This window comes from Poromitra crassiceps (genome assembly GCF_964638095.1).
Source record: "Poromitra crassiceps genome assembly, chromosome: 5".
Taxonomy (NCBI): Eukaryota; Metazoa; Chordata; class Actinopteri; order Beryciformes; family Melamphaidae; genus Poromitra; species Poromitra crassiceps.
Genome location: NC_139642.1, coordinates 27,167,370 through 27,180,415, shown reverse-complemented (window position 1 = coordinate 27,180,415; position 13,046 = coordinate 27,167,370). Strand labels below are relative to the sequence as shown.

At 43.4% G+C, this 13,046-nt stretch overlaps 1 protein-coding gene across 1 annotated transcript in view; it reads right to left on the bottom strand.

The window, feature by feature from the left end:
* Positions 1-10,644, bottom strand: part of LOC310777541 (BICD family-like cargo adapter 1) — a 25,195-nt gene extending 14,551 nt beyond the window's left edge. The window contains exons 1-2 of the mRNA XM_083637903.1: positions 10,355-10,644; positions 8,233-8,448 (exon numbers count right to left, since the gene is read on the bottom strand). Coding sequence (XP_083494029.1) covers positions 8,233-8,448; positions 10,355-10,600 — 462 coding nt within the window. The 5' untranslated portion in view covers positions 10,601-10,644. The remainder of the gene's footprint in view (positions 1-8,232; positions 8,449-10,354) is intronic.
* Between the last annotated feature and the right edge of the window lie 2,402 nt (positions 10,645-13,046).

Here is a 13,046-nt window from a genome sequence, read left to right as displayed (position 1 = left end):
AATAGTGCACTTTATTTTATTTGACTAGTATTTCTCTCATTGTGATTGTGTGATGGCCATAGGCCACACATGGTAATATTATTTCAATTTACTCTCACCTCATTTCCTCATTAGTTTGTTGTTCACACAGGTTCATTTAATTTGCAGTCACCACACCCCAAACAATTAACAATAATTAACACCACACAGTTTCTTTAATTTAGAATATGTTTATTTGCTTTATGCTTGACATTGTTTTATATAAAGAACACATTTAACACTGTCAGGTCACTTAAGACATTTTCTGGTATATTAATCATTGTTTCTTTCTTTGAGTTACCATGGCTGTCTGGAGGTTTCCTGGTGGGGCAAAAGGTGTGGCTGAGGGCTGAGGACTGTTAAGTACTGGAGCCAGCTCATCAGCCCAAACCAATGTGCTGCCAAGTTATGGGGGGGATTTGGGTTTAGTTAGTTTGCCTTGTGTTTAGTTGTAGTTGGCATCCATTTTGTTTACCCCCTGTGTTTCATTTGGTTGGCCCCAGTCACTATATATGTCTCCCCATGTTTCATTGTAGCAGGTCCCAACCGCCATAAAACATTAGAAGAAGAAGAATTGTAGCAGGTCAGTTTGTTCAGTTAATACCTGTTACTTTGCTCTATTTCATTATAGTTCTGTTTTGTTGACCCCTTTTATTAGACCTAGGCATTATATTTTTGGTTTGTAAAAACTTTCATTCCTTTGGGTAAATAAAAAAACCCTGATTTAATGGAAAATACCTGTGTCCTCGGTTGCTTTGCTGCTTGGTCTCTCACAGATTGATAATAATCTGTGTTTTAACACCCCTCCCTTTAATTTTAACTTATTGTTCTTACTGTAGCTCTCATACCGTCTGCTTTTACTTGACTTCTTTTCAACCTGATGATCATGCACTGTATCATGTATTATTGGTTTTATGATGTTTTCTAAAGTGTTTCGGGACCATGTCTCATGGTGATTTTACACTATAAATAAAACTGAATTGAATTCATAAAGGCGATTATTGACAAATGTATCCTGCGTGTTGTCTTATTTCTCATCCATTTTCTCTTTCAAACATAAAAGAAAAGAAGAAACAGGAATGTGCAGGGCACTGCTGTGCCAGTTCTGCAGCCCCATTGGACAGCCCCAACCCCCCCCAACCCTTGGTTCCCCTTACTCAGCAGTTTGGCGGGCCCCTGTCAGCTTCCATCACGGCCACATAATACAAGATGGAAAGCCTGCCTCTGCGGCAGATGGAGCTGGGGGCATCTTGGGTCTTGGCAGTGACATCATCATGCCACATTAGACAACAATGTGGTAGGGGTGAATGTGGACATGAGGAGGGCCAGTAGAGGGGCAGAGTCGTGTGTAGGGGAGTGTGTGTGGTGAAATGAGGGGGGCGTGTGTGTGTGTGTGTGTACTAGGCGAGCACCATTGGACAAAAACAAAACACAGCATGTAGTGGGGCCGACGGCGTCGATGACACGCGCTTACATCCATTAACCGCTGAGAAACAACCGTTAATATAATACATCCATGGAATCAACAGTCAGGAGTGGAAGTTAGCATCATGCTGGTTCCCTCGTCTGGAAGCCAATGGGATTTTTAACAAAAGTTGCGATCTTTGTGTTCAGCAAGATAACCTTCACAAATGAACAACCCTTGTGTGGTTTTTGAAGCGTAAATGTGATTTTTTTAAACTGCGATTTTCAGAAAACGCTTCAAAAATCACAAAAATGGTGTTCATTTGTCAATGAACACTTGCTGAACACAAAGATCGCAGGTATAAACTTTTGTTAACCACAGACGTTTTAGGACTCAGTCCTGCGGCACTTTATTTGGTGAGGGTGAAACTCCTCACATGGTCCCGTCCTCCCCGGGCCGTCTCCAGTCAAAACGCTGAGGTACCTGCCGGCTGACTCCCTCAGTTGCGGTGGAGTCCCTCAGGAAGCGCCGCGAGGGTGTGACCAAACGCGACACTCCCGTGGGATTGGATCATGACATCAAAGGAGAGGATGAAAGATTTATATCTGACTGAAGCATATTATTGTCTTTTCCCTTTTTGTCTGTGAGCTGCGTGGCGCTGTTGGGAGGGGGCAAAGGTCACGGGGGCGTCGCCTCCATTTGGGCGTCTCCTTTTACAATAACGGAAATCCAGCATGAGCGATTTGACAGGTGTCACCGTCACGCCGGTCGACTTCATGCTGGGATCCACAGCCATGGAGAGTGATTGTGTAACACTGGGTTAAAAGCAGGCGTTCACAAGTGTAATGTGTTTTTCATCTGTTAACCAGATACAGAAAAGATGAAGTCGCTCAACATTTTGTTTACATACACTTTTCCATCGACAACCATGTAACACTGGCTATGCTACCACACCATTATTCTTTCACTGCTGTATTGTTTTGTTGAAGCACTCTGATTGAATATTGAATGTAGCTAAGCTTGTTGCTGAAGTAAACATGCGTCACAGGGATGAAACGATGATAACGTGATAAAATTCCTTACCGTTTCAAATTTTCATTATCATTAAAACCGTGGTAGCCTACTGTGATTACCGTGATTACAGTGCTTTGAAGAACATGGTAAAGCTGTCCATCATCAACCAAAGTTAGCAACCGTCTCCCAGATGCAGACATGCAGCCTTGGAGAAATGATTTCAGTGAGTGTATCAATCCTTTTTGGGTCTGAGCTTTCAATATAAAACTTGGCGAAATGATTTCTGTGAGTGTGCTTTCATTTCATTTGTGTTACATTTTCAGCACATTTTAACAAACCGTGATAATACTGATAACCATGATAATTTTTTGGTCACTATAACTTGTGATATGAAATTTCTAGTCACAATGACAAATGCTATAAAATGTAAATGACTGATTGCTCACTGGCCAGGTTACAGAGATGGATCCAAATTTCCTCAGCTTACCGTAAACCTCTGACTTCCTTATAGTTGATGATTTCTTAGGACATCTATTACTGTAAATGACCTTGCCCAGTAAATGAACTGTTGCTGTATGATGTGAAAAAAACAAAACCAAATGTTTGGGAAATTTCTAGCTTATCAAATTTACAGCTGTACTCCCTTTAAAGGCAAGCATTCCTTCTCCAATAAGCCTATCTGTTAACTTCTCAATTCCCAGCAAATATTATGTTCAACTGCAAATCCTTTTCCTACAATAGAGTGGAAATGTTCTTCAAAATGTGTTAACCCCAGTTTTTCCTTGCCATCTTAAGAGTGTAAATAAATAAATAAATAATCACATAACCTTCTAGCACCGCATAGTTTTCATGTTTTTCCTCACAATTTAATTGACACATTTTGGACGTGCCAGGAAAGTCCCTCAATAAAGCTGAATGCTGCATCAACACAAAACAAGGTGGTTAATGCACAACGTGAGCTTTCTCACACTGGTTATCAGCCACATTGCTACGATTACATATGTAATGTCATGACAGAATTTAAGAAAACCACCACCAGATGGGTTAAATAAATACGTGGGGCCGGTTGCACAAAGCACCTTCAGTTAAGATTTTCCTTAGAGTCCAAGTTAAGGTGTCTTAAATATTGTGCTTACGTTTTCCTTAAAATGTTTAACTTTAAGGAGAAGATTTAAGGGTGTTTTGTGCAACCGATTTTATTTTATGGACACCGACACCTTAACTCGGACTCTAAGGAAAATCTTAACTTAAGGTGCTTTGTGCAACCGGCCTCACGTTTCCAATATCATCTACTGTTTGAACAACAGTCAGTGCCAACCATAGACTGTATTATATACAGTCAATAGTGCTAACTCGTGTGATTATCTGGTACACGTCAACATTGTTTTTACGCAGCCATTTCCTTTACAGCACCAGGATGGAGAGTTACAACAATATCCGTGGACTCCAGGGAGATGCGTTAACCCAAAAAATCTTTTCTTTTCACATAGGAGCGGTTATCTTGCCATTGCTGGTAAATGTGATGCATTCTTACTCTCAAGTTTCTGTGGTAAACGTAACTAACTCACTCCCCCAGATTCCTGCCTTGCTCTGGTTACACTCTCACACAGTGAGGATCTAGTATGATAAAGCCCTCAGGCCCTGGTTACAGCACAGCTACTTCAACAGGTAACGTTACACAATCCATACAGAATTCATCCACATTGAGACTACGGTATACGACTTTTGAGTATTTCTTCACCATGTGAGAGTTTTTTTTGTGTGTCCTTTGACAGAGACTATACAGACTTGACCCTGCATTAATAACATAACATAATAGTCTTTGACAGAGACTATACAGACTTGACCCTGCATTAATAACATAACATAATAGTCTTTGACAGAGACTATACAGACTTGACCCTGCATTAATAACATAACATAATAGTCTTTGACAGAGACTATACAGACTTGACCCTGCATTAATAACATAACATAATAGACTTTGACAGAGACTATACAGACTTGATCCTGCATCAATAACATGATAACATAATAGTCTTTGACAGAGACTATACAGACTTGACCCTGCATTAATAACATGATAACATAATAGTCTTTGACAGAGACTATACAGACTTGACCCTGCATTAATAACATAACATAATAGTCTTTGACAGAGACTATACAGACTTGACCCTGCATCAATAACGTAACATAATAGTCTTTGACAGAGACTATACAGACTTGACCCTGCATTAATAACATAACATAATAGTCTTTGACAGAGACTATACAGACTTGACCCTGCATTAATAACATAACATAATAGTCTTTGACAGAGACTATACAGACTTGACCCTGCATTAATAACATAACATAATAGCCTTTGACAGAGACTATTACAGACTTTACCCTGCATTAATAACATAACATAATAGTCTTTGGCAGAGACTATTACAGACTTGACCCTGCATTAATAACATAACATAATAGTCTTTGACAGAGGCTATTACAGACTTGACCCTGCATTAATAACACGATAACATAATAGTATCTGACAGAGACTATTACAGACTTGACCCTGCATCAATAACATAACATAATAGTCTTTGACAGAGACTATACAGACTTGACCCTGCATCAATAACATAACATAATAGTCTTTGACAGAGACTATACAGACTTGACCCTGCATTAATAACATAACATAATAGCCTTTGACAGAGACTATTACAGACTTTACCCTGCATTAATAACATAACATAATAGTCTTTGACAGAGGCTATTACAGACTTGACCCTGCATTAATAACATGATAACATAATAGTATTTGACAGAGACTATTACAGACTTGACCCTGCATCAATAACATAACATAATAGTCTTTGACAGAGACTATACAGACTTGACCCTGCATCAACAACATAACATAATAGTCTTTGACAGAGACTATACAGACTTGACCCTGCATCAACAACATAACATAATAGTCTTTGACAGAGACTATACAGACTTGACCCTGCATTAATAACATAACATAATAGTCTTTGACAGAGACTATTTCAGACTTGACCCTGCATTAATAACATGATAACATAATAGTCTTTGACAGAGACTATACAGACTTGACCCTGCATTAATAACATGATAACATAATAGTCTTGTCAAACGGGCCAATTATCACTTCTACCTCACAGACACGAGTCCAACCCACAAAGCCCCTCCAAAAGCTACACTGAAGTCCCAGCAAGACACCCAGCGCAGAATCCACCTAATCACGATCGGGTGGGCACCACACACTCACGCATGCACACACACACACACACGCACACACACACTCTCTCTCTCTCTCACACTGTACCAGGCACACACACAAACACTCTCACCGTACCAGGCAGCAGTGCACACCACTGCCATTCACCATGTCTGGTAGAGAGATGTCGGAGATGGAACCAAGACGCACCCTCTTCATAGCCTTCTTCCCTTTCTCTCTGCTCAACAGACTCTCTCACACTCGGTTCTGATTCTGTTCTGTTCTGTTCTGTTCCTCTGCTCAACACATTCTCTCACACTCTGTTCGGGGACTTTTACTGCTACAGAGAGTGCAGAGTCACCCATGGTTGATGATGCCAGCCGGACAAATAAAACAACTTCTCCACTTCCGCCTCCTTCAAGTTCCCAGAGAGAGACATGTCACCTTTGATCTTAAAGGAACAGTTTACCCAAAAATGAAAATTCTGTCATCATCTACCCACCCTCATGCCGGGTGAAACACAGGTGAGGTTTGTCCATATAACACACAGGTACGTTGGCAGCACAACTCAAGCGAAAGTCACTGGTGGTGACTGGTTTTCTCTCCAGTTGTGCTGGCCACCTCCCTGTGTGTTACTGTATATATGGACAAACGTCTCCAGACAGAATTTTCATTTTTGGGTTAACCGTTCCTTTAAGTTGACGTTTTCCTGAACTTCTGAGGGGACTAACGCATCTCCTTCAGCCTGGACACAGAGGGGGAACAACACCCACAGTTCCTCAGTCTGAGGACCTTCACCTTGTGTCTTTTCTGGTCTCATTTTGAAGTTTCGCGAGCTCAGCTTTGCTGTTCAGCGTGAACATTGACACAAGGGCCTGAGCTACGAATGGTCGCTCATGTGTTACGCCACACGTCATTGGCTGTAAAACAAGCCCCTCCTCTCTGCGGCCTGGAAAACTACTTGTGGGGCCATGGGCTACTCAAGGTTGTCTAGCTCCTCCTGGTTAACTGGTAACTAAAGAGACCATAAATGATGTCACTGCTTTTGACGACACTCTACATTGTTTCCTTGGGATCAATCAATGAAGATCATGAATGAATAATCATTTAATCCGTCTGTATATTAGCGGTGTTTTTGTCCCATCAAGTCTGTGTCATTTCTTAGTACTGTGTTGGAAGTTTATAAAATTGACTAAATATAAACGGTATGCGATGTAATGCAATGTGCCTGCATTTTAAATTATTTGCCAACAAATGAACAAATACATACAGTGCAAAACCTTCTGCATTGAGTGAAAGCAGAACCTATGCCTACCTCCCTCTGTCCTAGATTCAAATTTAAATCAAGTTATGGCACACATTCTCACTCCCTTCTTGTTTGCATAACATTTCCATCCTGTCGCAGTCTAGGTCTGGATCATTTGCCTGAGGCCGACGACAACTCCACACTTTGTTTCCTAACCAACGAGTGACCATGCAACTCCACCCCCAGTCTGTCTGTCACGCTCAGATGTTACATCTCAATCTCAGGTAAACGCCTTTTTATCTACAGTTTATTGCTTGTGTTTGTACACTTAAGTACAGCTTGCTCCAGCCTATAATACACAGCCAGTCTCTCTGGCCTTGCTCGAGAATAGATTAGACTACATGAGACTGATACCTCGGGTAAGAGACATTGTGTTTCACGGTGCGGATTGGGTAACGTCTTATCAAGTTTGACCCAGGCCTTTAGCATTTGAGCCACAGCGTGGTTGTTTGTTTCACCGAGGCTCAGTTACCTGGGATTTCTTTGCATCTCGCTTCAGTCAAGTCCCATCGTCATTTCATTTGATGTGGACAGATTACTGTGCTACTGTCCACATCAAATGAAATGAAGTCATCTGGGCTGCAGTGGCTGCACTGTTTGTATTCCTCAACCAAATGTCACCAAACACCAGTTACAGTACACTATAACACACACACACACACACACACACACACACACACACACACACACACACACACACACACACACACACACACACACACACACACACACACACACACACACACACACACACACACACACACACACACACACAATACAAAACACACAGGTGGATCCGCCCCCCAATTTGCACTTCGATAATTCCCCCTGTCAAGTTGTCCCCCCTCTGCCGATCAGGGGAGAGCTGTAGACTAGCACAAGCTTCCTCCGATACATGTGCAGTCCCCAGGCACTTCTTTTTACCTCAAAGTGAGGAGTTTCACCGGCAGGACGTAGCACTGGGGAGTTCCCCTTCCCCCGAACAAGCACCCCGACCGACCGGAGGAGGCGTTAAGTGCAGCGACCAGGACACATAGCCTTAATCCGGCTTCCCACAGACAGTTACGGCCAATTGTGCCTATATAGATAGGGGCTCGAACCTGTGAGCCTTGTGTTGGGGTATGGCAGGGAATCATACTGGTGGATGGATTTGCTCCAAGTTGGTAGTGAGACTTCCCTTTATCAAATCAAAACCCTCTCTCATATCTGTTTCTATTGCTTTGCCTCCACTGTGGTGTGTGTATGGGGACTCACAGTGCTGAGCTGCTCGCGGAGGCGCTGGCTGTGCTCCCCGTGCTCCAGCTGGGCTCGGCTCTTGTCCCGCTCAGCCTGGCCCAGGGCCTGGGTGAGCCGCTCCACCTGGGCCCTCAGCTCCCTCACATCCCGCTCCAGATCCCCCACCTGGCTCTCCCACTCAGACTGGCAGCCCTCCAGCTTCAGCCGCAGCTCGTGTCGGCCCTGCTCCAGCTCCTGCACAGGGGGGAGAGACTGGGGGTCAATGGGAATCAGTCAATATTATACAGTCTGGTGGTCAGTCATGGAAACGGCTAATTCACCATGCTTATAATGTGGGAACACCGTTTTTGAAGTGCTTCTTCTTCGCTCCAAAATGCTGTGTAAGGTATATCCATTTTGGACAAATTTAGCTACCTGAAAGTCATCAGGCAATAGCATATTATGGAAAAATATAAATGCATCTGTCCACACACAAAAACACACTCTTGTATAAATGAATGTCTTAAGATGACTCATAACTTCAATACTAACCCATAATGCGCTTAACTTTCATGCCAGCAGCCTTTTATAATCATATATCTCTCATTTAGAAACTATTCATTTGTTTATTGTTCCGGGAGGAATGAGTGACACAAACTTTAAGCATGCCCTCATGTGGTGCTGCAGCAGATCCAGGTTGAGGGACAATGGGAATCTCTCAGTGACTGGCAATAGGGTATTTGAGGTTATACACTGAGGTTATACAAGTGTCTCGTGCATGTCTCGTTCTGCTACAGAGAACTCATGTATCAGATTGTATGATTATATTAATAGATACTAAAATAATTAAATAATAGCATTAGCTAATATCTGGTTTACATATCTACACGGCCTATACAGGAAGTTTCTTGATAGTGCTCGCCATGTGTTTAAATCTCTTTGTAAACTAAAGTTGTATCATGAGAGTGCACTCAGACCGGGTTTGACCTGGCTGTGATGCCAAGATTTAAGATGTAGGATCTGACATAGCCTGCAGTGCACATCAGCATTCACCCTGATAACAGAACAGTAATAAGGCCATTGTCATATAGCCACTCAGGTGTGTGATATCTATGCTCAAAATATAGGAAACAGGTTCACAGCACACAGATGTAAATCTCAGTCAGTTTGCCGGCAACTTTATTCCACCTGCCATCTCTTTACTTTATGTCTCTTGCTTCATGGCCGTTAGGTTGGATGTCTCTGTGGCTGTGTGAACATTTATTGCATTTTAGAGACTCACACAATGTGTTTTCACAGGCCTTGGTGTGCAAAGTGGGAGCTGTAAATCTGTGTGCCTTCGTCACACAGTCACGTCAGTTCTCTGCATAATAGCTGTGTAAATCAACTGCTGACGTCCCAATGAGAGGAGAGAGTCACAAGTCTATTATTCTAGCTATTCATGAATTATGACCCAAGGTAGTTACAGTGGAGATGCAGCAATCATGATGTCACATTGAAAATGTATCCCCCCCCCCCAACAAGGGGGTTTGTCTGCGGTAGACTACATCAGTTTAAGTCCCTCCAGTCCAGTGTGATGTGGAGAAAGCTATAGGGATGCGTTTGTAGTTGCTGTACAAAAGGTCTTTTCAGAGAGAAAAGAATGAGTGCATTGTGCACAGGAGAGGAGATACCTGGTCATCAGGAGAGCGTTAATGAAACAGTGACGTCACTTAGTTATACTGACCCTAGAGAGGAAACTTTTAGCCTACTGCCTACTCTTTACATTGTAGAATGTGACAGGGAGACAGACGCTTAGGTGATGATGGTTTAATTATTTAGCATCATTATAAAATATTGTAAATGATCACTTCTCAAAAAGCAGAGTTTACATGCCAATTTTAATAAAAGCAATGCTAGGCAATGCAAGATGCAAAGCAGTTTACAATTGAACTGCCAAATTATCACATAACCAGTGATTCCCCTTGAAGCCTGATTTATACTTGACTGAAACTGATCTGATGTTTGATCGGTCTAAATATTAGCAGGAACTACGCGTCGTCTTAATTATTTTGAAACTGCAACAGATAGCTCCACAATTTCATCAAATATATATTCTTTTTTCGTAGGCTATTTGAGGACGGAGGGAGAAACCATGCACCTTCAAAAAGCGTTCTCTTACCTCCAGCTTGTCCGCGTATTTCTCATGAAGTTTGTCGCTCTGCTCTTTCAACTGACGGTTTTCCAGGAGCAACGCGTTTCCCAGCTGGGCTGCCAAAATAACCTCTTCCTCCTTTTGTTTCAGAGCAGCCAAAAGTTCATTGGGGTCTTGATAATCTGTTATTTCCTCCGCTCCGTAGTCGAAATAGAAGTCGTCCTCCAGATCTATTTTCTTCGACTTAAAGCCCCACTCGTCGAGTCGATCCATAACTTAGTGTCAAACAAACCCCTCGAATAAATAATATTAGTTTAGAGTAAATATTTAGATAAAGGCTGAAATGCTGCCAATCAGTCGGTGAGCTATCATCACGTTACACCTGACCTGAGCTCCTGCTCCCACCTCGCTTCTGTGTGAATGAATGAACCTGTCTGCCTCTCTCTCTCTCCCCCCCCCCCCCTCTCTCTCTCCCTCTCCTCCTCTCTCCCTCTCCTCCTCTCTCTCTCTCTCTCTCTCCCCCCCCCCCTCCTCTCTCTCTGCCACTATAGGCCTACAGTGAAAGTAGGTTGGTCCTTTGTCAGCAGCAGATGATGCCTGTCGGCTGTCGCCCTGGCTGTCGCCCAGGGGAGTTTGCTTCATTAAAACCTGCATGAGGTCGCTGAGCAACAGTTGCCCTGCTCCTGTCTGCGTCTGGTGACTGCTGAGCAAGCCAGGGGACACCACACCTGTGTTAAACAGATGAGCCTGATTGAATCAACTTGTTACTGGTACCCCCAAATATATTTTGGTCACTCAGAATATCACACACACACACACACACACACAAACACACACACACACACACACGCACGCACGCACGCACGCACGCACGCACAGTAGGCCTACTGTACATACATACACATAGGCTACATGCATACGGATACATACATACATATACATAGGCTAGTATAATTTATATATCTGCTTAAGTAGACCTACTGTATAATGTGAAATGTATGTTTCCTGTATAGATCTGTCTCTTCTCTCTCAGTCCCAGTCAATCTCTTTCACACAAGTGCTCAACAAGTGCACCTTGCAGGATCAGGGCCCCCCGAGTCACCAGGGGTGACGTGTCTGGCCGCCTTTGTCTCGGGGCGCTTGCCAGAGGTCAAAGGTCGGGCCCCTCAAGGGTTTCATGGAGCAGGGGGAATAAAGGACGCGGCATCCTGACGCATGGCGAGGCCTTTGTTTTCAGAGGAGCCGGAGCTTGTGTACATATGGCGGTGCGGGGAGCAAGCCAACGTGGCAACACTGTACATCACGGCTCGGCACGCCTCGCCGCCATTGTCTTCTTTGTCCCAGTTCAATTTATAGGCAGCTGATTGAAGCGATGACGCTGAAAGTGATGAGGCGCGTCACGTTCCCCCCTGCTGTGAAGTTCCTCAGGGCCTCATAGAGACAAGTAGAGGAGGGGAGACCATTACTACTGAGGAACGGAGGACTTGGAAACAAAGCTGTGTGTGTGTGTGTGTGTGTGTGTGTGTGTGTGTGTGTGTGTGTGTGTGTGTGTGTGTGTGTGTGTGTGTGTGTGTGTGTGCGCGCGCATGTGTGTGTGTGTGTGCGTGTGTGTGTGTGTGTGTGCGTGCGTGTGTGTGTATGTGTGTGTGTGTGTGTGTGTGCGTGCGTGCATAGGCGGATTATGACATGACGGGCCCCTTGGCCTGGATGCATAAAGGCCCCCCTCACAGTGCACATATGCACAATTAAGGCCAGAATAATAACTAAGACATACACTCACCTGCATCTCAACAGGATTTACAGCACAGCCACCTGAACACTCAAAGCCAACAGCACAATAACACGAAATAAGCTCACTTGTATATAACACAGGATTTACAGTGCAGGTACGCTCAATTAAAGCCAAAAGCACAATAACCCTCTAATTGCCCATAAACTTGTGGAACATTTTGTCAAAAACATAGAGATGGGGGAGCTCTAAATACTGTAACATCCCCACACATCCCCCCACCAGTTGAAAAAACTGGTGCTGGACTAAAAGAGACTCAAAGTAAAGAAAGGAATGTCCGTCCGCATCAGTACATTGAATAACTAAGTAGCCTCTTTAGTGTTTCGTAGCGTACAGTAAAGTGTTCCCGACAAATTTGTTCCTCAGTAGTAAGGCACTAGTGAGAAATACACCAATGAGTGAAAAGTGTGACCACATGCCCTGCTCTCACCTACATAAAGCAATCTTATTTAACTATTCGACTTCCCATGCTGTGTCACACTGTATGACGCAGTCAGACAGTTTCTGGGTTGATTTGTCTTACTGCCTGGTTGTGTGCCAGGGTGAGACCTAGCCAACTGAAACTACGATATGGAGACTCTTGAGACTGTGTGTGTGTGTGTGTGTGTGTGTGTGTGTGTGTGTGTGTGTGTGTATGTCCATGTGCTATTTGTGGGCGCAGGCAGGCAGTGTGTGTCATAATATCCTGAGGATGATGAGAAGCAGATAGAGGAAGGAGAAGAGGCCACAAAGTGTCATAACTCATTTATCAAACAATCTCCTTTCTTTGTTACTTCTTCTCATCCACCGTTCCTCTTTTTAAATTCAACTCTTCTGCTTGAAACTCTCCCCCGTCCGTTCATACTTGCTTTTGCTACCACCCTCTCCTTCCTATACCTCCTCCCACCTTTTCTTTTGCACCAGAGGTTTCAAAAATGTATTAAACATGGG